The sequence below is a fragment of the Symphalangus syndactylus genome, chromosome 1 (assembly GCF_028878055.3).
Source record: "Symphalangus syndactylus isolate Jambi chromosome 1, NHGRI_mSymSyn1-v2.1_pri, whole genome shotgun sequence".
In the NCBI taxonomy this organism is placed as follows: domain Eukaryota; kingdom Metazoa; phylum Chordata; class Mammalia; order Primates; family Hylobatidae; genus Symphalangus; species Symphalangus syndactylus.
This window is the reverse complement of record NC_072423.2, coordinates 97,670,001-97,696,023: the sequence shown is the minus strand read 5'-3', so window position 1 is coordinate 97,696,023 and position 26,023 is coordinate 97,670,001. Positions and strand designations below refer to the sequence as shown.

The 26,023-nt window shown below is 53.2% G+C and overlaps 1 protein-coding gene across 2 annotated transcripts in view; it reads right to left on the bottom strand.

Moving 5' to 3' along the window:
• Positions 1 to 3,116: 3,116 nt before the first annotated feature.
• TPCN2 (two pore segment channel 2) overlaps positions 3,117 to 26,023 on the bottom strand; it is an 85,945-nt gene continuing 63,038 nt past the window's right edge. The window contains exon 20 of one of the 2 annotated variants that reach the window (XM_055271099.2): positions 3,117 to 3,998. In XM_055271099.2, the coding sequence (XP_055127074.1) occupies positions 3,937 to 3,998 (62 nt within the window). In that variant the 3' untranslated portion in view covers positions 3,117 to 3,936. The remainder of the gene's footprint in view (positions 3,999 to 26,023) is intronic. The other variant, XR_008656490.2, reaches the window with a different exon arrangement.

Genomic DNA, 26,023 nt, shown 5'->3' with positions numbered 1-26,023 from the left:
CACTGGAGGGTGAAGGGCTGCTGTCACACTGCTGCCTCTTAAGTGACCACCAGGCATGTTCAGCTCTTCTTAACTCACAACCCAGGCTCCTGGTGGGTGAGTCTGCCCCTGCCAATCCTCTTTGCACTCTTTGCACATCCTTGCTACATTAATCTTCCCAAAAGGCCATGTGCACGAACCACTGCCACACCATACTCTAAACCCTTCGAGACTGATGCTGAGCACATCCACTTACTGGGCCCTGCACCGGGCAGATGAGAAAACTGAGACTCAGCGAGATTATGTAACACCACAAAGGCACAGCTGGTCAGTGGAACCACTTCCCTAATCAGTGAAGCCAGAAGGGAGAAGCTGGTCTGTGCGAGCCTCTCAGCCACCCTCTCCCCTCAGACCCACAGGACCAAGCCCCTGACTCTTCACCTGGCAGTCAAGGTCCCCACCACACTGACTAATCCTCCTACCCTCGTCCTTTATGCCAGCATCTCACTCACTCGGGCCAGGCCAGTCTCCCTGTTCCTCAGACTCATCCCCACTGCTCACACAGGGGCCCCACCAGGAATGCATCTCCTTTGTTGTAGCCAGTTTCTAAGATGGCTTCCATATTCCTCCCCACTGGTATCCACACCCTTGTGTAGTGCCCTCCCTCACTTAATAAGACTGACCTCTGCAACCAATAGAAATGATGGGGTGTGATTTTCCAGGCTAGATGGTAAAAGATGTTGTGGCTTCTTGGATCACATGCTCTGGGGAAAATCAGCCGCCATGTTGTGAGGACACTCAAGCATTGCTATGGAGAGGTCCCCATTGCCAGGAGCTGAGGCCTCCCACCAGTTTGCCAAACACATGAGAATCTGCATTTGGAAGCAGATCCTTGGCCTTAATCAAGCCTTCTGATGATGCAGCCCAGCCAACGCCTTGACCACAGCCTCATGAGAGACCCAGAGCCAGGACTGCCCAGCTAAGCCACTCCCAAATTCCTGACCCACAGAAACTGTGTGAGATAATAGATGTTTCTTCTTGTGTAAAGCCATTAAGTGCTGGGGAAATTTGTTGTGCAATAATAAACAACTGATAGATACCTCTTTGGTTTTTCAGAGTCCTTCCCCTCCTCAGAAGCCAGGGTCGAGCCCACCTCCATTCCCATCCCTGGGAAGACTGCTCTGATAGTTGGCCACAATTTTACCCTCCCTTGGGCCCCACACAGTGAACTTGACATACATTTTGGTATGGTGTCCACTCCCATAACCTCGAAGAGCCTCCACAACACAGGAGCCCCTGAGGACAAGACCCTGCTGGCTCCCTCATGCCCCTGAACCTGGACCATTGGTACAGGAGTGCAGATGATACTCATGATAGCATCAGAGAGCACAGCAGACTCGTGACTCCTCAGCATAAGAGTGACTGGAGCAACTCCTGCCTCTAGAGAGAATGAGAATTCGCTTTTACCAGGCCCTTGCTACGTAGAGGCAGGGTCAAGCTACACCCTTGACAAGTATCCCACTGACTCCCTGGGGCAAGAGGGTATCCTTTGCATCCCCATCCCACCAACAAAGGCAGCTTCAGCTCATTGCCCAAGGTCATTCAGCTTGGCCATGTCTGACCCAGGACTGGAACCAGCTGTTGGCTCCAGTGTCCACCCAGCCCTGCCTGCCCTGTCTTGGGCACTGCCACTCCTGCTTGCTCCTTGATGCCCCCATGCTCCAAAGGCCTTCACTCCATGCACCCACACGCGTGCACCAAAGCTGGGGGCTCACACTACCAGCACAAACTCAGCACACCCACCCGGCCCCACCCCAGGCCTCTGATGTCACCAGACCTCCAACGCCAGGAAGAGATACAAATGCATTGAAGTACGGTCACAGGGGAACACACGGTGACAAGAGCCACATCCTCCACCTGGAACCTAAGCCACTTGGAAGGCCACACAAGGAGGAAGCAGGGCAGAGTTGGGAACCTGAGACCAACCCAGAACCTATTCCTATATCAGCTCACTCACTCACTCGCCGTTCACATGCAAAGTCCCTGAGCACCTACTGTGTGCCAGGCACAGTGCTAAGCCCTGAAAATGCAGCGGGGAATGCGACAAGCTCTCCTGGGCTTCCAGCTCTGCTGGGAGAGAGACTGTGAGCTAACCAAGCCCCAGCTCTCCCTGGACATGTCAGGTGCCTGTGAGTGAGTCTTCGGCCTCTCTAGAGCCTCAGTTTGCCCTCTCGAAATGGGGAGTGATGGCGAGCAGTGGCTCTCACCCAGGGGACCCACAGAGGGACATGTGGCAATGTCTGGAGACATATTTGGTTGTCATACTGGGCAGGGGTTGGGGGGGTGCTACTGGCATCTGGTGGATAGAAGCCAGGGATGCTGCTAAACATCCTGCAATGTACAGGACAGCCTCCACAAAGAATGACCCTGTCCAAAATGTGGATAGTGCCACCACAGTGGAGAAACCCCAGCTTGGAGGGATTGGCGAGGCTGCAGGTGGAGAGGCTGCAGCACCAAGCCTGGCAGCTGGACAGTCCCTGACAAAGGTGTGTTCCCTTCTCCAGCCGTTCTTAAGGCCCTTGCTGAGACCAGGGGACCCTGAGCTCTGCAGGGCCACAGGCCATTGATGTATACACAGCCTCTCTGCCTGTCCACCCAGGTCCCAGGGCAGGGCCGTGTCAACGGAACCCACAGCTAGCACACGGACAGGAGGAAAGCAGCCCAGGCCTGTTCCTCACCTCTGCTGGTCCTGGGTTTCTTGAACTCCCATCAGGACTCAGGGTCTCCTCTCCCACAAGATCCCAGCAAGGCTGCATGCAGCCTGCACTCACTCATTAGTCCCCACTCCTGCCGCACCTCCCCAGCTGCCACTGCCACCCAGGCCTCCCCAGCTGAGGGGCAGGATCTTCCCTCCAGAGTTGGGCAGTCCCAGGCAAGTGTCCTCCCTCTCTGGGTCTTGGTTCCCCACATAATGGGAATTAAAATAACTGCAGCCCCAGGTCACGGCATGGGCTTGGGGTGGGACCTGAGTGTCCCTCCTCAAACACAGAACCTTCCTTCTCACCACCAGCGCTGCTCTCTGTAAGATCACGTTAGTTTGTTCTCATGCTGCTAATAAAGACATACCTGGGACTGGGTAATTTTTAAAGGAAAGAGGTTTAATTGACTCACAGTTGCACATGGCCAGGGAGGCCTCACAGTCGTGGCAGAAGGCAAAGGAGAAGCAAGACACATCTTCCATAGGGGCAGGCAAGAGAGAGCGTGTGCAGGGGAATTCCCCTTTATAAAACCATCAGTTCTCATGAGACTTATTCACTACCACAAGAACAGTACAGAGGAAACCGCCCCCGTGATTCGATGATCTCCACCTGGCCCCACTCCTGACACGTGGGGATCATTACAATTCAAGGCGAGATTTGGGTGGGGACACAGCCCAACCATATCAGGGATCCTAACCCTGGAGAAAACAAAACGGTCAAGCACTGCTTTTTCTGCAGTGCATTCACTGTGGGCTTCAGACACAGCAGAGTCAGGAGGACTCCTGTCCTTTGACCTGAGGCCAAGAGCCTGCTCTGACCCCTTGTCACCCTTCCCCTGTGCCCAGGTCAGAGGTCTGTGCCCAGGCCTGCTCCTCCTGGAGGCCCCTCATCCCCACTAAGAGCCCGCCACGGACTAGACATGTTGGGCTACACGGGCCCTGCACCAGGGCAGTCATCGTCTTTACCAGCACAAAAACTCCCTCGATGACAGAGCCTCAGCAGGCCCCAGCCTTGACCCTGGCTTTCATGGTCCATTGGGTTTTGTTATAATTTACAATTTCCACTAGATGGATGGTTCCAAGTTCATTCACTTGTGCCACAAACATTTATGGGACCACCTACTGTGTACCAGGTGCCGTGAACAGGGATATATTTGACTCACAACTTCATCGGGGCATGGAGAGTCTGTCCACCACCATCAGGAGCATCGTGAGGAGTTGATGCTGTTCTGGGGACTCCACGTGACAGCCTCCTGGGTCACTGAGGGAAGAGACACAAAACACAAGAAATTTGCAACCCGGAGGAGACCCACTGTCCAGGAGGGGGACCGGCAGCACCCTCGCCCTGAAATAACCGCCTGCTAATGATGTTGGTTAAATCACACGCAGGTTCCTGCATGGATGCAGATCTAGGCGGCCTGATGTGGTGAGACCTGACCTGGGAAAGTTATGTGGCATCGAGGGATCGATTCCCAGTTCTGCCACTCACACTGTTCCACCTTAGACAAATAACTCGTTCTCTTGTAAACCCAGTTTCCCCACCCTGAGAAATGGGGCCAGGAACCTGCGGGGGGTGAGGAGAGTGGGTAGAGTCTGATAAAAATGTTTGTGTTTGGGCTGGGTGGCTCAGCCCACACACAGATAGGGAAGGTGCCTCCAGGCTGGACAGAGAGGAGGAGGAGAACTCCTGGGGAACAGGCAAGCAGCAGCTGCCCAGAGCTGGAAAGGACAGCACAGGTGGCTCATCCAGCAACTGCATCTTCTAAGCAGTGGGCAGGATCCAGCCTTGGGGTCCTCTGGACAAGGTCACTGATATGGTTTGGCTCTGTATTCCCATCCAAATCTCATGTTGAATTATAATCCCCAGTGCTGGAAGAAAGGCCTGGTGAGGCCAGGCACGGTGGCTCACACCTGTAACCCCAGCACTTTGGGAGGCTGAGGCGGGCAGACCAGGAGGTCAGGAGATCAAGACCATCCTGGCTAACACAGCAAAACCCCGTCCCTACTAAAAATACAAAAAATTAGCCAGGTGTGGTGGCACACGCCTGTAGTCACAGCTACTCGAGAGGCTAAGGCAGGAGAATCACTTGAACCCGGGAGGCGGAGGTTGCAGTGAGCCAAGATCGCACCACTGCACTCCAGCCTAGGCAACAGAGTGAAACTCTGTCTCAAAAAAAAAAAAAAAAAAAAAAGAAAGGCCTGGTGGGAGGTGACTGGGTCATGGAGGCGGATTTCCTCCTTGCTTTTCTGGTCACTATGAGTGAGATCCAATTGTTTAAAAGTGTGTGGCTCTTCCCCCTGTTTTCTCTTCCCCTTTCTCCAGCCATGTAAGACATGTCTGCTTCCCCTTTGCCTTCTGCCACGATTGTAAGTTTCCTGAGGCCTCCCCAGCCATGCTTCCTGTACAGCCTGTGGAACCATGAGCAAGTTAAACCTCTTTTCTTTATAAATTACCCAATCTCAGGTATTTCCTTATAGCAATGTGCGAATGAACTAATACAGTCACCCTGCAGTTCTGAGGACAAACAGTTGGGCAAAGGCTGACGCCAGCACCAAAACCCACAGGGTGGCCCAACAGCTTCACATCTGTTGTTCACAGGTGACAGAGAAGCCTTGGCCAACAGCTGCCCAGGTGAACAAGGGCAACTGTGACAAGGAAAGCCTGGCCAGCTGCTAGTGGCTACAGGACGTGGGTACTGCAGGGCACTGTAGACAAAAGTGAATTCACACCAAAGGGTCACAGACCTAAAAGTAAAACCTACAACTACAAACCTGGAAGAAAACAGAGCAGAAGTTCTGCAACTTTGAGACAGACATGAGTTCTTAGGTAGGACTCAAAAAGCACAAAGTATAAAATAACAAAATCATAAATTAGACCTCATCAAAATAGAAATTTCTCCTCAAAAGACACTGCTAATAAAGTGAAAAGACAAGCCACAGGCTAGGAGACAATATTTCCAAATTGCATACATTATAAATATCTCTCATCTAGAACATAGAAGAACTCTTACAACTCAGCCATAAGATAAACAACGCCTATTTTTTAAATACACAAAATTTGAACTGACACTTCACCAAAGATAAAAACAGATGGCAAATAAGCAAATGGATGGCAAACTGAAAAGATGTTCAACAACATTAGAGTCAGGAAAGGCAAATTAAAACCACCATACACTTACTAAAGTGGCTAAAATTTAAAACTGACAATACCAAGTGTTGACAAAGATGTGGAGCAACTGGAACTCTCATACCTTGCTGTTGGGAACGTAACACGATGCAGCCACATCAAGAAAGAGTTTGGCAGTTTCTTATACAGTTAAATATACACTTAACATACAATCCAGTGATAATCCCACTTCTGGCATGTGCCCAAAAGAAATGAAAACATATGTGCACACAAAGACCCAGATACAAATGTTTGCAGCAGCTTTATTCATAGTAGCCACAATGGAAACAACTCAAATGTCCATTAACTGGCGAGTGGGAAAGCAAGCTGTGGCATATTCATACAACCCAGCCTTTGTGCAATGGTCACACAATATTCAACAGTAAAAAGGAACTATCTACAGATACACACAACAACGGGTGAACCTCAAATGCATATGACAAGTGATAGAGTCACAGGCAGAGAGCTGCACGATGCACACTTCCATTTCTATGACACGCTAGAAAACCACAGGAATAAAAACCAGGTCATTTGGTTTCTAGGGGCTGGGGTGGGGGCAGGCGTTGACAGCCAAGGGGCAGCATTGAGGGACTTCTGGGAGACAGTGCTGTACTATGCCTGGACTACAGTAGTCGTTGCATAATTGTGTCTTTGTCAGAAGTCATCAAACTGTATAAAGAGTCACTTTTGCTGTGTGCTAATTACGGCTCAATAACACCCCACCCAAAAAAAAAAAAATCACTTCACTCTTCTCATCATTGAAAGTGATGACATTGAAGGAAGAGGAGGAACACTCCTTACGTGGCAGAAATGGTGCTGAACAACCAAGGAGCTGCATTCCCTGTGGTCAGGTACCCAGGGGGCCCTGGGTTCTCTCCATTTTACAGATGAGTAAACGGAGGTTTGGAGGTGCCAGGTCACCCAGTGCCACCCAGGAAGGCTGGAATGGAGTTGGGACTTCCACCCAGGCCTGACTGCAGCATCACCCCCCAAACCACTAAGGCTGTCCTGGGAGAGACCTTGGGGATCAGCAAGCCAGCCTCCTCATCCTGCTTTCCAGAGGAAAGGATGAGGCTTCAGGGGGCCCGACCCATGCAGGCTCACGAAGAGAGGGACAGAATCAGAATCCAGAGGAAGCCAGGTCTCATTTGTCAGCAAACACCTTCTTACGACAATCTTGGGAACAGAAAAGACCCCAAGACATGACAGGAAAGAGATCCGAGGCCACATGCAACCCAGGTGCACCAGGGTGAGCCCCGCCCCTACCCTCAGGGAGCTCCCAGCCCCATCTGGCACAAGGTCACCTCCCAGACCCTGGGCAAGTGGCAGCCCAGACACACCCAGGAGTGCAAACGCCTCTCCACAGTCCCCTCCTGAGAGCGACAAGGGGACCCTGACGATGATGGAAGCTGCGGGTTCCCCATGGGGGCGCTGGGGTTACAGCAGGGAGGGAGGGGGACCCATGACATGCCTCAGGCCTGTCCAGGAGGGATTCCAGCCCCAGGGAGAGGGCGAAGACAGGAACACGTTTCCAAGCCGGAAAAGCAGTGAGAGTCCACACCGCGTTTCCCAGTCTGCAGGGAAAGGCAACAGCTGGTAGGTGGGTCAGTCACCAGACCTTTCTGGGCTGGCTTCAGGATGTCTACACCCCACCTCGGTTCTGACCAACAGTTCTGGGAGTCAGAAAATGCAAGTGCTCAGCTCTTTAGCCCAGGAATTCCCAGCCAGCAGGCAAAGCCCTCGGGAACACACATGCAAGATGCCCCACCTAGAGGCAGGAATGTGGCTGAGGCATTTGCACCATTAGGTAGGTCTGAATACCTGAGGAGGAGAGCCGCTCCCTCAGCGCTTCCCACCCTAGCTTCCCATCATGGCTGGGCCACCTACCAGCTTCTCTGTGCCTCAGTTTCCTCATCTGGGAATTGTGAATTGCAATCCTATCTACACCCCAGTCTCTAATGGAGATGGTATATGCAAAGTACATCTACGTAGGCCTGGCACACAGCTAGTAGCCATGTGGCAGCCAGCCCAGGGTTGTTCTTAGGAACACAGGACAGCCCACTGCCCGGAAATTTGGTGGCTCTGGGATTAGCCAGACATCTTCCGTGGAAAACCAGGCGGCCCATGCTAAGACACGGTGGCCCATCGAGATATCGCAGTCTGGGAACCTTTCTGGGCCACCCCTGGGCAGCTGGGACAGTGCCAGGGACCTTGGCCAGCTTATGCCTAGAGGCTCCCCTGCCAGGCTGCCTGTACCCTCCTCGGGCAAGGCCTGGCCTAGATGTACAGACACCCGGAGGGAGGGGGCTCCGGGGCAGCAGAGGTTGGGGACAGCCTTCTGAGCCTCTGTTTAGGACCAGCACAATGCTAGGAGGACCTCCAGGACAAGAGCCGGCAGGGACCACAAGCCAACAGGCCTCTGACGTCACCAGGCCTCCAAAGTCAGGAATAGATACAAATGCATTGGAACACGGTCACAGAGGAACACAAGGCTGGAGAGGACCCCCTCTGATGGAAGGAGGGCTCGGCTCTTTTGAAACATGGATGGAAAACTCCAGAAGACAGATATCCTTATTTATGAGGTGCCCCAATCCCTGAGCAGGCGGTAGACCCCGCCAGCCCTCGAGGCCCCCCACTGAGCTTCTGCAAGCTGCATTTCCTGGGATCGGATAGCACTTCCTCCCTGACTCCCTGGGAGCATCCTCTACAGTAGGGAGCCTGAGTTAACAGAGGCGGCCGCTGAGGCTGACGGAAGTCGTGTTCCCTCTCATGGCCACACAGCCAGACATGGCAGAGCCAGGACTGGAACGTAAGATTCTGATTCCAGTGCTCCATCTCTTTCCCTGGCCCGCCTCCCTGCACATGCAGATTCCACCTACCTAGGAAACCCCCACACCCGCTCCCAACACCCCCATCAAGGCCCCCACCCAGGAAGTGAGTTTTTGGAAGGATGGCAAGGTTCATCACCTTGAATGAACACTTAGATTCCTTCTTCCATTTAAAAAAAAATTATGTTATTATTATTATTATTATTATTATTATTATTATTGAGACGGTCTCACTCTGTCATCCAGGCTGGAGTGCAGCAGCACAATCTCAGCTCACTGCAGCCTCAACCTCCCAGGGTTCAAGCAATTCTCCCACCTCAGCCTCCCTAGTAGCCAGGACCACAGGCATACACCACCACACCTAGCTAATTTTTGTATTTTTTATAGAGACGTGGTCTCACTATGCTGCCCAAGCTGGTCTCAAACTCCTGGCCACATGTGATCCACCTGCCTCGGCCTCCCAAAGTGCTGAGATTGCAGGTATAAGCCACTGCACCCTGCAAAGAATTCTATTGATCTAACTATGCCGGAGTAGAGACGGATCAATATTATACGTCGTATTATTTCCTGGGCCTGCCATAACCAATTACCACAGGTGGCTCAGAATTGTGGGAATTATTCTCTCACAGCTCTGGAGGCAGAAATCCAAATTGAAGGTGTTGGCTTGGCTGGGTCCGCTGAAGGCTCTCAGGGAGGGTCCTTCCTGGCCCCTGCCAGCTTCTGCTGGTTCCTGGCTTTCCCTGGCTTATGGCCGCATCGCCCCATCCTCTGCTTCCATAGGCACATGGTCTTCCTGGCCTGTGTCTCTGGATCTCTTCTTCTTATGAGGATACCAGCCATGGGGTCAGGGCTGGAGCTACCCCCTCTTCACTTGACTACATCTGCAAAGACCCTATCTCCAAAGAAGGTCATATTCTGAGGCTCCAAGTGGATGTGAATTTTGTGGGGATATATTTTTTTAATTAACACATAATAACGTACATATTTATAGGGCACATGTGATATTTCAATACATGTATATGATCCCATTTCAACAATAATGATCACAGCAGGTGACTGGGATGTCCGTCACCTCAAACATGTATCTCTTCATGTTGGGAACATTCCGATTCTTCTCTTCTAGCTATTTTGAAATATATAATAAATTATTAACTATAGTCCCCCTACTGTGCTATAGAACACTAGAGCTCATTCCTTCTGTCCAACTGTAATTTTGTACCCATTTACCAGTCTCTCCCTATTCCCCTCTCCCCATCACCCTTCCCACTCCCTGGCCTCCAGGTTCATCCACTTTTCCTCAAATGACAGAATTGCATTCTTTTTATGGCTGTATAGTATTCCATTATGTATATCCACTTCATTTTCTTTATCCATTCATCCATTGATGGGCATATAGGTTGATTCCATCTCTTAGCTATTGTGAATAGCACTACAGTGAGAATGTGGGTGCAGATGTCTCTTTCACATGCTGATCTCCTAGTCTTTGTATACATACCCACTAGCAGAATTGCTGGGTCATATGGTAGTTCTGCTTTTAATTTTTGGAGGAATTTCCATACTGTTGTCCATAATGGCTGCACTATTTTACATTCCCACTAAGAGTGTATAAGAGTTACTTTTCCCTGTATCCTCACCAGCATTTGTTGTTTAGTTGTTTTTGTCTTTTTGATAATTTTATTTCTATTTTAAGTGGGATGAGATATCTCACTGTGCTTTTCTGTTTTTTGTTTTTGTTTTTGTTTTTGTGATGAAGTCTCGCTCTGTCACCCAGGCTGGAGTGCACTGCCATGATCTCCACTCACTGCAACCTCCACCTCCTGGGTTCAAGCAATCCTTCCACCTCAGCCTCCTGAGTAGCTGGAATTAGAGGCGTGCATGACCATGCCCAGCTATTTTTTGTATTTTTAGTAGAGACAGGTTTCACCATGTTGGCCAGGCTGGTCTCAAACTCCTGACCTCAACTGATCCACTTGCCTTGGCCTCCCAAAGTGCTGGGATTACAGGTGTAAGACACCGTGCCCCACCCTCATTGTGGTTTTAATTTACATTTCTCTGATGATCAGTGATGTTGAGCATTTTTTTCATATACTTGTTGGCCCTTTGTATGTCTTCTTTTGAGAAATGTCTATTTAGAATACTTGCCCATCTTTAAACCTTATTTGGATTTTTTGCTGTTGAGTTGTTTGAGTTCTTTATATACTTTTGTTGCCAGTGCTTTTGAAATCTTGGCCATAAAATCTTTGCCCAGACCAATATCCTGAAGTGTTTCCCCTATGTTTTCTTCTAGTAGTTTCATAAAAAGTCTATAATCCATTTTGAGTTTTTTATGTGTATGGTGTAAGGTATGGGTCCAACTTCATTCTTTTGTATGTGAATATCCAGTTTTCCCAGAACCATTTATTAGAAACCGTCCTTTCTCCAACAGATGCTCTTCATGCCTTTGTTGAAAATCAAGTGGCTACTAATGCATGGATTTGCATCTGGACTCTCTATTGTGGTCCATGTGTCTATGTGTCTGTTTTTAGCCAGTACCATGCTGTTTTGGTTACTATGGCTTTGTAGTATATTTTGAAGTCAGGTAGTGTGATGCCTCCAGCTTTGTTCTTTTAGCACCAGATTGCTTTGGCTATTGGGGTGTTTTGTGGTTCCATATGACTTTCAGGATTGTTTTTTTCTATTTCTGTGAAGAATGTCATTGCTATTTTGATAGGGATCGCACTGAATCTGTAGATAACTTTAGGTCATATGTGGGGACATTATTAACCATTATTTCTTCAACCTAAAAGTTCGTTTCTTTCTTTTGATTTTAAAAGACATTAAAACATCACTGTGGGTCCCTGCAAGTATCATGGGCCCAGGCCCCATGTGTCCTGGAGGCACTACCCCATCTCCGTCCACCCCAGCACCTGGCACATTCTCCCAGCACACAGTAGGTGCGCACCAGGCTGCCTTCCTGCAGGAGTCCCAGCAGCTAGAGAGGTCAGTTGGCCTGTGCTTTCTGCTCCCCCTCCCCGGTTATCGCCTGTGCCTCCTCCCGGGTGCTGGGTGGATAATGTTCTTTGCTGTAATCTGCTCCTTCAGAGGGTGCCTTCCCACTGGCCGCCCTGCACAAACAGCCCCACTCTGGCTGCCACCCGCCCGGCTCCAGACTCCTGATATGAATGCAAAGGTTAGATATTCTTGACACCGCTTCAATTTTTCAAATAGCAAGCCAGTTACCAAGCACGTTGGCACCTGGGCTCGGTTCCACCACGACTTGGCAGGGCCCACGCAAGCTGCTGGCAGTGATGGATGCGTGCCCCTCGGCACACCCCCCACCCACCCGGCCGCAGCCACGCCAGCCCCGGGACCGCACGCAGCCAGTCCCCAGCAGCTGTGAGGCCCGAGTGCCAAGACACAGAGTGGGCTTTTCCAAGCGCTGGGATCTGGCTGGGCGGGCTTCCCAGCACGGCCTCTGGGAAATGTGTGCAAGGCCTCCGTCCATCTGTAGGGACTGAGCTGCTAGGAGGGCCTGGGGCTGAGCGATTTCATGTTTTTTCCCACCCACCTGGCCTCACCCTCCCTCAGCCTCCTCGCCAAAACAAAATCACTTTAAAAATAAAAAGTAACAGGCAATGCAGAGGCTCTCAGAGCTAGATGGAACTTAGCCATCAGAGGGTCCCATTCACTCATGGTACAGTTGGAGACACTGAAGCTGGAACCAGGAGGCTGAACAGCCAAGACCAGAGCCAGGGTTTTGGCTGTCAGAGGGGACAGTCACTCAGCAGTTTTCAGGAGTGTGGGAGCCAGGCAGCCGGTCCGATTCCCAGCTCTGCCATTCGTGAGCTCTGCACCTCCGGGCAAATTGCTTCACCTCTCTGTGCCTCAGTCTCCCCATCCACAGAGTACAACCCACACAGGACCTGCCTCTCGGGCTATTGTCAGGACGACGGTGTCATCAGCGTACGGGGAGAGGTGGATCCCAAGCAAGGCTGGACAGTCACCACACAGGGTACAGAACCCTGGAATGGCAGGGTCCCTGAGGAAGGTCAGAGTCAGACTCCTGCAGCAGGTGAGACACAAAGGCCATTCCAGACCGCACTCCACAGTGAGGCCAGCACCCCCATCCATGCACCAGGCCACCAAGAAAGGCCGTCTGTCCGCCAGGCACCGTCTGGTGCTGCTAGGCCTCTGGGAAGGACTCCAGCTCCTGACTTATGGGCACTGGCAAGTACTAGGTAGACAGACTGGAGCCCGAGGGGACATCGGAGCCCTCTGGGCAGGCCCAGAGAGGGGTTGTGTGAGGCCCAAAGCGCCCAGCCCAAGGACTCAGACCCCACCAGGTGTGTGCCCTCCTCAACCTCACAGCAGATAGGGCTCCGAGGCAAAGCCCCTCCCCTGCCTGCCTCCCTTTTGAAAAGCCTGAAGCCCCATCTAATCAGCCCTCGAATGTCCCCTAAATGCCTCTAAACGGGAGGTGGGGTTCGGCCTCTCACAGACAAGCGTGCCTGAGAGCCTCAGGTGAGCCAGGGGCCACTCAGCAGAGCCACAGGCTGGAGGGACAGGGCCCTGGACAGATGCAGTTTGGTGAGGGTAGAAGGACACAGATGACGCCTGGGCCAGCGTCACCCACACACCAGCCCCCGGCCATGCAGCTGCTGATCACTCTGTACATGGCTGGTGAGACTGATAAACTCTGGGGTTTTTTAAACATATTTAATTTTAATTATTTTACATTTAAAAACTGAAGCAATAATTGGATTATTTGTAACTCAAAGGATAAATGTTTGTGGGATGGATACCCTATTCCCCAGGATGTGCTGATTTCACACTGCATGCCTGTATCCAAACATCTCATGGACCCCACAGGTACATACACCTACTACAGACCTGCAGAAAAATTCATTAAATTTAATTTTTAAAAACCGAAGCCATGTGGGTCAGGCGCGGTGGCCCACGCCTGTGATCCCAACACTTTGGGAGGCCAAGGCAGGCAGATCACTAGGTCAGGAGTTGGAGACCAGTCTGACCAACATAGTGAAACCCTGTCTCTACTAAAAATACAAAAAATAGCCGGGCGTGGTGGTGTGCGCCTGTAATCCCAGCTACTCAGGAGGCTGAGGCAGGAGAATCACTTGAACCTGGGAGGTGGAGCTTGTAGTGAGCCAAGATTGTGCCACTGCACTCCAGCCTAAGCGACAGAGTGAAACTCCGTCTCAAAAATAAAAAAATAAAAATACTGAAGCCATGTGAAATGGCCTCTTGTTCAACACAACTTTATTGTCTAGGTAGGATATTCAACATGTAGTGTCTGAAGTAAGAGGTGCTCTCAATGTAAAAAAACGTACTGGGTTTTTAAGACTAGTACATACAAAAGAATGCAAAATATCCCAGTAATTTTAATATTGATTATATGCTGTTTCAATATTTTGGATGGACTGGATTAAATAAAATACGATTAAAATTCATTTCACCAGTTTCTTTTACCTTTTTAATGTGGCTATTCAAAAATTTTAAATTATCTCTGTGGTTCGCATGACAAATGCTGCCCAACTTACGATGGGGTTACATTCCAGCAAACCCATCCATTGAATCAAATGCATGGAATCCACCTGAACATCATAGCGCAGCCTGGCCCACCCTACGTGTGCCCAGATCACTGCCATTAGCCTACAATTGGGCAAAATCATCTAACACAAAGCCTGCTTTATAATAAGATGTTTACTATTTCATGGAATTTACTGATGTTCTACTGAACGCATATGGCTTTCACACCATGGTGAAGTCAAGAGATCCTTAAGCTGCATCTTAAGTTAGGAGCCATCTGTCTACAGCTGACCCTTAAACAACATGGGTTTCAACCTATAGGCAGGTTTTCTTCCACCTCTACCACCCCTGAGGCACAAAGACCAACCTCTCCTCCCACTCCTCCTCCTCCTCCTCCTCTTCCTCCTCCCCCTACTCCTACCCCTCTTCCTCCTCCCCCTCCTCCTCTTCCTCCTCCCCCTACTCCTACCCCTCTTCCTCCTCCCCCTCCTCTTCCTCCTCCCCCTCCTCTTCCTCCTCCCCCTCCTCTTCCTCCTCCCCCTCCTCTTCCTCCTCCCCTCCCCCTCCTCTTCCTCCTCCCCTCCCCTCCTCTTCCTCCTCCCCTCCCCCTCCTCTTCCTCCTCCCCTCCTCCTCCTCTTCCTCCTTCCTCCCCCTCCCCCTCCTTCCTTCTCCTCCACCTCCTCCTCTGACTTAGCCTCTTTGATGTAAGATGACAAGGATGGAAAACTTTATGATGATCTACTTCCACTTACTGAATAGTAAATATATTCCTCTTCTTTATGATTTTCTTAATAACACGTTCTTACTTTATTGTAAGAACACAGCATGTAATACATGTAACATACAAAATATCTGTCCATCAACTGTTGACGTTATCAGTGAGGCTTCTGGTCAACAGTCAACTATTCATAGTTCAGTTTTGGGGGAGTCAAAAGTTACATGCAGGTTTTCACTGCATGGGGGAGGGGGTCGCACCCCTAACACATGCATTGTTCAAGGGGAAACTGCATGTCTGTTGGGCCCCAGCATTTTGGGGCCTTTGCTGATTTTCTCCATTTGAACTCGCCGGTAAAGGTGATAATAAACACAGCAGAACCCTCGCCGACCCTCCCCAAGCACCAGTCTAGGAGCTAAGCTTACATTCTCCAGCTGCCCTCAATGCCCCCAGCATTCCGACAAGATAGGATCCATCAATCCCTATCCAGGCCCAGAGAGATGGAGCAACTTACCCAGGTCACACAGCAAGGCCTTGGGGGACTTCATATCTACAGGCCCGAGGTGGAGGCCCTGGGAGGGCGCCCAGCCTCCTCTCCTCCCTCCAGCTCCTCAGCTACATTCTGCCCTGGATTTTCCCAGGGATTGGGGGCCTTTCTCAGTTCCTAAAACCAACAGTGAATCCAACCCCAGGAGCGCCTCCTCTGGCCGCTGTCTACCGGAAGCAGGGGAGGAGAGAAGTGAGACCAGAGACTGCAGACCTTGAAGGCCAGAACAGGGAAGGGGGGACTGGGCCAGCGGGGAGGGGCGTGGCGGGGGCGCCCAGGGGTACAAAGGTACTTAGCCCCTGCAAGGGCCAGGAGGGAGGGCAGGGGGAAGCAGGAGGACCCCACCCCTCGCCCACTCAGCAAAGGACTCTTGGGCACCTGGCACGCACTCACCACCGTGCTCAGTGTTGGGGTGCAGTGGTGGGTGAGGCCTCAACCTCAGAGCTGGCATCCAGCGGCAGGGACAGGTGCTGACCACCCTAATGGTCAAGCGGAATGCTTGCAGGGTGCAAGGTCACAAAGGTCTGGGTTCAAACTCTAGCTGGGCTCCACTATGTGTCCCTGGGCTACCGTGGGCTGCAGCCCGCTGGCGTGAGGAGAGACCTCGAAGGTGCAGGGAACTCTAGGGCTTCCCCCACCACGGGTAGAGGAGATTCAGAGGCCTCCGCAGAGCGCACAGAAAGACCAGCTCTCCCTGCAGCTCCCCCGACACCCAGCCTTAGCACTTCCTTCACTCCCTGGATCAGGGCTGCACGCAAGATGTCACCGGCTCACTGGCTCTGCAACCTACGTCTCTGCAAACCACTGATGCCGCCCACTCCCGCCTCTCACAGGGAGCTGACTCGATTTGCCCGAGGTCCCTGAGCTGGCAGGAACAGATCAGGGTGTTCTGGCTCCCTGCCCCCTGCCCCCCCCCACCACCATGGGTCTAGCAGATTAAAAGAAAACTTCCCCAGGAAGGCTGCGGAGACACACCCAGCCCCATTTCTGAGATCACAGGCCAGGAGCCCAGAGGCAGGGACAGAATGACAAATGCTTCTTAGGGGACCCAAATGCCTCCTGCTCCGGGTACAGAGTGCTGCCCTATTATCCACCAATGCAGAGAGCACTGCTGCAGGGCGAGGGCTCCGGAATGTTTGCAGGACGCATAGCAGAGCTGTGAGTCAGCGAGGCAGGGAGGAGGCCGCACAGCAGGGCTGGCAGGTGGGGAGCCGGGCGTGAGGTCAAACCCTCCATGCAGAACTAGGGTAAACAGTGGCCCAGGACCAGCCCTTGGGCGGCATTCTCCATGGCCCAGCCCAGGTAACGTCGGAACTGTGCCCAAGAGGAGGAAAGGCACTCGCCAGGTGGGAAAGCATTTGCTCTGGGTCCTTCCGGGATTCGGGGCCAAGACTCTGGACTCCCAGCACAGTGCTCTCTCTTGGCCAAGCGCTGCCTGGGCACGGCTGCCCTGGATATAAATGAAACCTTGTAGATTTGAAGAGTATTCTAGCCGCCCCGGAAGGCTGGCTGCTCAGAGGTGCTGTCTCACGATAGGATCATGTACGTAGACATGGGGCCCTACCTCAAACTGGCCGTGTGACCTGGGGCAAGCCATTTATGGGTCTAAGCCCCAGTTTCTCCACCTGGAAAAGGGACAGGAATTCCTACCACCCCAAGCACATGTACAGTTCCAATAAGATAAGAACCGAAGCACCCACTGTGTGCCAAGCACTGGGTAGGGGCTTTGCACGTGGTATCTGTTGTCTGTGCCGTACCCTCTCCACGTTAGGGAGGCAGAAACTGGCACGTGGAGAGGCGAGCTTGCCGTCAGCCACACTCTGAGGGTGTGGCAAGGCCAGAACCTGCAGGTTCGTGCCCTCTGCAGTGCAGTGCCTCCAGCAGGCCTCCAGAGGGTATGGGACCCTCCGCCCCAACCCGCCTGTGAGCCCCTCAAAGCCTGGGAAGACATGTGAGGGTACAGCTGCAGGGAGGGCAGGGCTGATCCGAAGGCTCCCTGGGGTGGGGAAGGATGGCTGAGCCGGGATCCATTTTCCACATGGGTGCTGAGCACACTGCTCTTCACTCCAAGTTCTTGGCCACTTGGGATCACGCTCTTCTTTAATTCTCCAAGCAATGCCTCCCACTGCCCTCTGAGCGGTACACCCCACCTGTGTCCTCCCCAAAGTCCCTGGGGATTGGGCTGAGACAGATGGGCAGGGGCTTGACTCCCTCCGAGCTGCCCTCCACCAGCTGCCTCTTCCGCTCCTGCTTTCAGGCCCACCTTGCCCCCTGCCCCTCGCTAGACACCCCAGGGTCGTGGTGGCGGCAGGCGCTTCCAAAGGCCTGGGCTAGGGATACTTGCATTGAACAATGCTCTACTGCTCCCAGGGCCCCCGTGCAGGGTGGCACCGTCTCCGTCTCTCCAGTGCCTCTGCAGGGTTCCCAGGGCCCCCCCACCACCACTATCACTGACCAAAACCACCAATTCCAAGCCTCAGTGGTACAGAGTGGTCCAGCCAACCTTTCACCAGCTGCCCAAAAATCCCAGGGGAGGTGGTCAGCTGGGCTTGAGGACAGCCACCCCAGCCCTGGGGGAGGCACTCCCAGGCTCTACACCTCCTGCCTCTCAGGTCACACCCCTTCCTAGATGCCCACATCTGTATGATGGGGATGAGAAAACCTTCTCTTTATGGAAGAAAATGTACAGAGAGCCCTGAGCAGGAGCTGGCATGGATACAACACGCACCCAACAGCTGCTGCCACTTCCTTCCCTCGGAGGGCCTTCTGCAGCTCAGCGCCCTGAGCCTGTGCATGGCTTTGCCCCTTGCACATTTGGAAAGTGAAGCTCAAGGCTGAGACCAAAGGCACACAGGGGCATGTGCATGCTTGAGTCTTAGGGATACATGCTGTGTGCCTGTGTGCATGCATGCCCAGGCAGGTACGTGCGTGTGGGTGTGCAGAAACATGTATCTGCGTGTGCTGTGTGCAGAAGCATGTACGTGTGTGTTGGTGCACAGAAGCATGTATGTGTGTGTGCATGTTTGTATAGGTGTGTTGTGCCTGTGTGTGCATGTGGGCAAGTATATGTGTGGCTCACATAAGAAAGTTCCTTAAATTATAACCACCTTGGAGTATGTCACACTTATTGCTGCCATGATTATAGCAGTGGTCACTTTCGCGCACCTGGTGAGTGCCCAGCTAGGCACTTGCCTGGTGAGGGCCCCAGCCAGGATTGAATTCCAGCCTTCGTGACTGCAGAACCTGCAGACGGGCACCCCACCTGTACCTGGCATGTCAAGGACCTAGCACACAGCAGCGTGTGGCACCTGACCCGAGGTCTCTGCAGCAAAGGGCCCAAGCCTGTCTGCTGGACGCTGAGCCGCTATTGCGGCCGGACTCTCACATGTGACCTGTGCACCCGACCTGTTTGCCACATGGCGCCGGGCCCTTTCTGACCACCACCCCTCCCCCTGCCCCAGCCAGCAGGCATCAGCAGGACCCTGGGAAAGCAACAGTGATGTAGTCAGGGCCACCTCCTCATCTCCTGCTCCATGCTAAAGAGAGGGCCAGACCAAGACTGGAGGTCTCTAGGAGGGACAAATAGAGCCACCAAGTCCCCGCGAGGAGCAGCCCCTGCATGCTGCTGTGAGCGTGGGGTACCCCACCTCCTCACACCAGCCCCACCAGCAGGAGGTCGACAGCCACATTCTACAGGTGAGGAAACTGAAGCACAACGTGGACCCTCGCCTGAGGTTACCCAGCTAACATGCTGCAGCCATGGTGCGAAGCCAGCTGTGGCTTCCATTCAGATATGCTACTCCAAGGAGACCCCCAGACCTCCCCAGCAAGGCTGCCCTCTCTCCCCACCCTGCTTCCCCAGGGGGCTGAGTCTCTGATCCCATGAGAATGCAAGCCACAAGGATAGGACTTGGTCTGTTCTGTCCCCGGCAGTGCTCCAGCACTGTGGGGTGTGCTTGGCTCATGGAAGGTGTTCAGAAAGTGCTGAATGAATGGATGAGTGTGTGCGTGAATGAATGACAGGGCTGCTTCAGGCTCGGCTCAGAGTCAGGGTCCTGAGGTCATTTGCGGGTTGGAATCTTAACTCCACATTGGGTCGCACAGCCTTATACAAAAGTCACTTTACCCATTGGCTGCTCCACCCGTAAAATAATGACAGAGCTACTGCAGGGGCTGGTGGTAGGATTACATGGGTGAGGCTAGTGCTGGGCACAGTGGTACTGGCTGCCACTCTCCCCATCCGGATCTCAGGACTTCAAAGCCAGTTTGCCCCTAGTACCCTAACTCCAGAGGTTCCCCCAGAGTATCTCTCCCAAGAAACCCATGGTTGGTATCCAGGGCCCTGAGAAGCACCTGAGCTGCCCTCCTCATGTGTGTTAAGTCCATCCACACAACACACAGGGGATACTGAGAGGCCACCCAAATCCTCACGTTCTGAGAGACAAGAGTCTTTACCAAATGTATCAGTCAGGATGAAATTTGACCCCACGTAACTTTCCTATCATGTAAAAGAAGTCCAGGGATAGGCAATCTAAGGCACCAAAAAGTCAACAGGATCCAAGCTTCCTTCCAACTAATTCACCACCCCCAGGGCATGGCTCTCAACCTCATAGTCTAAGATGGCTGCAAGAGCTCCAGTCATCACATCCACATTCCAAGCAGCAAGGAATGTAGAAGGGAGAAAGGAGGTGTGCCTATTCCCTGGAAGGAGACTTCCTAGAAGACCCACTCTGCTCACATCTCATTGGCCAGAACTGAGTCACACACTCAGTGGTAGATCATGACAGTAATGACCCCTAATTTATTCTCACTCCCTCGTATGACTGTTTGACTCTGTCACTCCTCCCACCAGGAGATGAACTTTATTTCTCCACCCCTGAATCTGGACTTGGCCTATGACTTGCTTTGTCCAAAGGGATGAAGCAAACAGGATGCAAGCAGAGGCTGGAAAAGCTTTTGTGCATGCAGGCTGCTATCTCGGTACCGGGACCTCCTGCCAGCACATGAGCAAGGCCGGGCTGGTCTCCTGAGGATGAATGAGCACATGGGGAGAGCATCACTGTCCCAGCAGAGGCCCCCAACACAGGAGAGAGGCCATCCCCAACCATCCGGCCACAGCCAGGCCAGCCCAGATCAGAAATCTTGCTTAGCCAACTCACAGAACCCAGAGAAATAATGAACCCTTGCTGTTTTAAGTCACAACGTTTTGAGGTGGTTTGTTACACCGCAAAAGCTAGCTGACACACTTCTCCAGCAACAGGGAGGCTAGGCAATGTAGCCTACTCAATGGACCACAAAGCTCCTACACTGGATTTTTGAGTCTAAAAGGAAAGGAAGTAGGCCCAGTGGCTCACGCCTGTAATCCCAGCTACTGAAGAGTCTGAGTTCAGAGGATCACTTGAGGCCAGGAGTTTGAGACCAACCTGGGCCACACAGCAAGACCTTGTCTCCACCAAAAAAAAAATAGTAAGTAATTAGGCCAGATGCAATGACTCATGTCTGTAGTCCCAGGGCTTTGGTAGGCCAAGGCAGGCAGATCACTTGAGCCCAGGAGTTTGATACCAGCCTGGGCTACATGGCGAAACCCAGTCTCTACAAAAAATACAAAAATCAGCCAGAGGTGGCGGCATGTGCCTATAGTACTAGTACAGTCTAGGCACTGGACTATACTATAGCAGTGGTCCCAGCTACTTGGGAGGCTGAGGTAGGAGGATCACTTGGGCCTCAGAGGTCGAGGCTGCAGTAACCCATGATTGCACCACTGCATTCCAGCCTGGGTAACAAAGCCAGACCCTGTCTCAAAAATAAATAAATAAATAAATAAATAAATAAATAAATAAATAAATAAATGGAAGGAGAAAGTGAACATAGGACCCAAGCTCAGTAGCCCCTACCATACCCAATTCCTGCCCTGGCCTTGCCCCCAAGAGTGCAGAAGAGAGGCATGGTAGTCCTTCCCTTGCTCCGAATTTCTATTCTTGTACCACCGTGATGCGAGGCCCTTTCAGGAAGGGGCTCTGAGCCAGCCACGCTGAGGTCTCACCACCATCTCTCTGTGGGTGACCAGTCACACAGGAGCTCTTCCTCGGGCGGTCTTCCCTGTGGTCTCCCCACAATGCATCCTCCATCCTAGACTCACTGCTGCCCAGCTCCTGCACTCAGCTGTCCACAAAGGCCTGAGCCAGGCACCCTTCGTGCCCCGCACACCCACCACCTACGTCCAGCCGCTCAGGCAGCCCAGGGCAGCCACTCCTGTGACGTTCAATACCCAGCTCCTGGAGCCATGTAACGCCCAGAGGGACAGAGACAGAGGCCCTTCTCGCTCCCCTTCCCCAGTGCCTAGCTCAGGGCTGAGCACAGGATGGATGCAAAGAACAGGGAAACTCCACGGAAAGAGTTCCTGAAGTTTCTAAGGACACTTCCCGTACAGCTCCGGAGGGGATGCTGCACTGTCCCTGATGATCACCACAGTCTCTCCCTTCTGTCCTAACCATGCTCCCCATACAGCTCAGGAAGATAACACTGCACTGCCCTGATGCTCACCATGTCTCTCCCTTCTGTCCTCTTCAGGCTCCAAAACGCTTTCACATTCTCTCTCTCAGTCTTCAAAGTAACACTGCCTAGGGCTACACCAGGCGACACTATTCAGCTTTACAGAGGAAAAAACCCTGATCCCCAGGATAAACAATAAATGGCTGCTCATCCCAAAAGACGTGGCCATATTTGATTATTCTGAGTCATCCCAACCTGACACAAGCTACCCTTGGGGACAGGGGAGCAGACAGAACACCCTGGGAAGCCCCCAGGTGGCTTCCAAGTGACGAGAAGGCTGGCTGTGGCCCTGAGCAAGGCCAGCTTCTCCTTGGTAAACTGAGGGCTGTGTTGGGGTCTTCCCCGTGGGCCGGGTGCCCTGGGCAGCCCAGGCCTGGCAATACCTCACCCTGAGCTACCTCAGTTTACCTGGCTGTGAAATGGACTGGGGAGACTAGGTCAGGGGTCCCAGGCAGGGTCGGGGGTCAGGAGTGGGGTTCACTGTGGCAGACAGGTGAGGGCCTGCCCCACCGAAAGCTTCCGCTACTCAGCAACCTCCAGTCACTGCTGGAGGGGACCAGCCAAGCAACACCAGGTCCTCTGGAAACTGAGATGAATTCATGAAACTTCCTGTAGCAGCTTGTATGGTGGCTTGGAAAGACGTGTCCACGTCCTAATCAAATGTGGCCCTATTTGGAAATAGGCATCTGCAGATGCAATTAAGGACCTTGAGATGAGATCATCCTGGAGGACCCAAAATCCAATGACCAGCCTCTTCCTGAGGGCTCAGAGGAGAGACACAGGGAGAAGAGATGGGGCCACGTGAAAACGAGGCAGAGACTGGAGCGGTGCAGCCACAAGCCATGGGGCACCTGGAGGCACCAAGGCAGAAAGAGGCCGGGGTCCCTCCCTGGAGCCTTTGGAGGGGACACAGCCCTGCCTACATCTAGATATCAGGCTTCGGGCCCCAGCACTGGGAGAGAAGGCATTTCTGTGGTTTTCAGCCCCCACCAGTTTGTGATCTTTTGTTATGGCAGCCGCAAGTAATCTCCCAGCTGACATAGCCGGCTCGTTTCTTTCACTAGTACTGAAGGCGCCAGAACACATGTCGCGGCCACCCTCGTCCTGGGGGTCCCGGCCAGCAAGGCCTGGACTCCAGATCACAGCCCTGCGCTAGAAGTCAATGACGAAACGGCCCCCGCCATGTGACATCAGGGAGGCGAAGCCCCCCTCCCAGGCCACAGGCTGCTCTCTGGGGAGTGGACAGTGACACACCTCCTTCAAGGACGCTGGCTATGACGGCCTTTGTAAACTGCAAAGTGCCTTCCAGGTTACACAGTGCGGTTATGAACGGGACTGAGTTCCTATCTCCCAAGAGTGAGAGTGTGAGTTCCTGACCCACGCCCCGCCCCAGGAACGGCCAGGACACAGAGGCCAGTGCCGGGAGCCGGGCCCTGAAGGTCCCGCAGTGGCCCACAGCACCCTGGGGCTGCACCCACCTGCCCAGAGGGGAGCGACCCCGCCCTCTGCCAGGGGAGGCGGCTGTCACATGGCAGAGGTGCCAAGCTGGTGAAAGGCCACCCTCCCTCTCCTGGCACCGCCGTCCACTGCAAATGCCTGGCCGGAGTCGGTGCCAGCAGCCTTCGGGGCTGTCATGTGCCCAGGCTGCTGGCAGCTGCCGGTCAAGGGGCCTTGCCCTCCCTCTCTCTGGACACACCTTTGATTCGGAGGAATGTGTGTGTGTGCTTTTTATTCCTTGAAGGGGAAAAAGCTCTCTCTCGGCAGAATTCTTCCCGGGACCCCGGCTGCTGACCGCTAGTGAGGGGTCCTGGGAAGGTCAGGCCTCTGCAGGGACCTCCGCCCCTGCCTTCCCACCACCCTCCCTGACACCGCGAATGCACTCCGTGGCCTTCGGTTGTTTGGGAAGGATTAGAGGGCCGTGACTTTAAATCCCACCTCTGAGATTATAAATCCTGGAATCCAACCCTGCCTCCAAGCTGGTGACCTTGGGCAAGTCCCTCTATCCCCCTGACCCACCGTTTGTTCATCCACATCATAGGGATATTCCACAGGGCTCGATAGAGGACTAAACACAAGAAAACTGCACTCCTTATCAGCTCCATGGGGCGCTCTGAGAGTTCCCACCTTCCGGGGGTTATTAATGATGACGCCAGGGTGACAGATGTCACCCGGGACTTTGGGGCAGACTGGGATGTTTGGCAGGCTCTGATTACATAAGATAACATACATTAATAAGATAACATCCTTGGCTCAGGCCTCCTAGCGAGTGCTCTGCAAACACTAGGGATCGCCACTCCCATTTTCTCCCAATCCAGGCTACGTGCCCGTGGTCCTGTCACCAGCTGCTCCAAGCTTCAGTCTCTGTAGGACAGAGCTGATCACTTGGAGCTGAGCCTTCCTAGGCCATGCTGGCCGCAGAGCAACTGCCCTGCAAGGGAGTTTCATTTATTCATAATAAATCCTATGTGAAGGCTGAGGGTAAGACAAGCCTTTTTGTTTCCGGCATTTTCTCTCCTAAGCAAAGCCTGGTGCAGACAGAAGGAAATCATGATCCATCCATCTCAGCACCAGTAGTTCTCTGTGGAGACCCCGTTGCCAGGTAGAAGGGCTTCTGGAAGAGGGGCCATAGGTTCCCAAGGAGCTGGAGGTCATGCGCCAAAGGTGCAGGTTTTGCTGAGTTCACAAAGGGGCCGAGGGGCAGGGGCCCAGTGACCACCTGGCCTCAGGCCCCAGAAGGATCCGTGTAGGCAGCTCAGCATCACCAAGGGCAGCTCCTAAGAGGTCACCAGGAGCCTAGAGGCCACCCCCATGTGAACAATGGGGCCCTGGATCCCTATGAAGAAGGGTGGCAGAGCTGGACATGAAGACGGCGCCTGGAACAGGTCCTTCTCTTTCCTGGGTGAGGCCTGGGGCTCTCCCCTTCTGGAAGGCACGAGCATGAAAGCACCTCCCTGTGGCACCCCCAGCCCCTACACCCGGAGGCCAGCTTGTCTTTTTGCTCCACACACCAGGGCCATCCTCATGCAGTTAGGGACAATGTCCCTACCCCTCGGTCCCCGCAATATTCCAAACCCATCACTGAGCACTTCCAAGTGAGGGCCAGGCCACAGCCTCCCTGACCTTCCGGAAGGGCTGTCACATGTCCTGTTTACTCACATGAAAAAATTGGGCTCAGAGAGGTTAGGTAACTTGCTCAGATCACACAGCTGCAAGGGCTGGGCTCGAGCCCAAGTCTGTCTGGCTCCACCGCCTGTGTTCTGGGCTGAGCTATAAAACTGCACACCCCTCACCCACCTCCCCACACACACTGGTCCATCTATCCCTCAGCCACAGTGCTCAGAGCTGCCTCTGGCCCCAGAATGCATGGAGGTGGAAGGAGAGCCGGGAGGAAATGAGACTTATGGAAAGGGAATAACGTGGTGAATGCAGCACTAGAGCACAGAGACGGGGACAGGGGAGGCTTCCTGAAGAGGGACGTCAGGGTGGGGCAGGCTGGCCAGGTGGGGACGAGGGGACAGCAGAGGGAACAGCAGTGGCACGCACAGAGAGACAGCAGAGGGAACAGCAGTGGACATGCACAGAGAGACAGCAGACGGAACAACAGTGGCACGCACAGAGAGACAGCAGAGGGAACAGCAGTGGCACGCACAGAGAGACAGCAGAGGGAACAGCAGTGGACATGCACAGAGAGACAGCAGAGGGAACAGCAGTGGCACGCACAGAGAGACAGCAGAGGGAACAGCAGTGGCACGCACAGAGAGACAGCAGAGGGAACAGCAGTGGCACGCACAGAGAGACAGCAGACGGAACAACAGTGGAGATGCACAGAGAGAGACAGCAGTGCCATGTGCAGGCAGCTGCAGGACATTCTCGAGGCTGCCCTGAGTGAAGGCGTGGGGAAAGGAGGGGCCGCTCAAGGCTGCCCTGAGCACGGGCGTGGGGAAAGGAGGG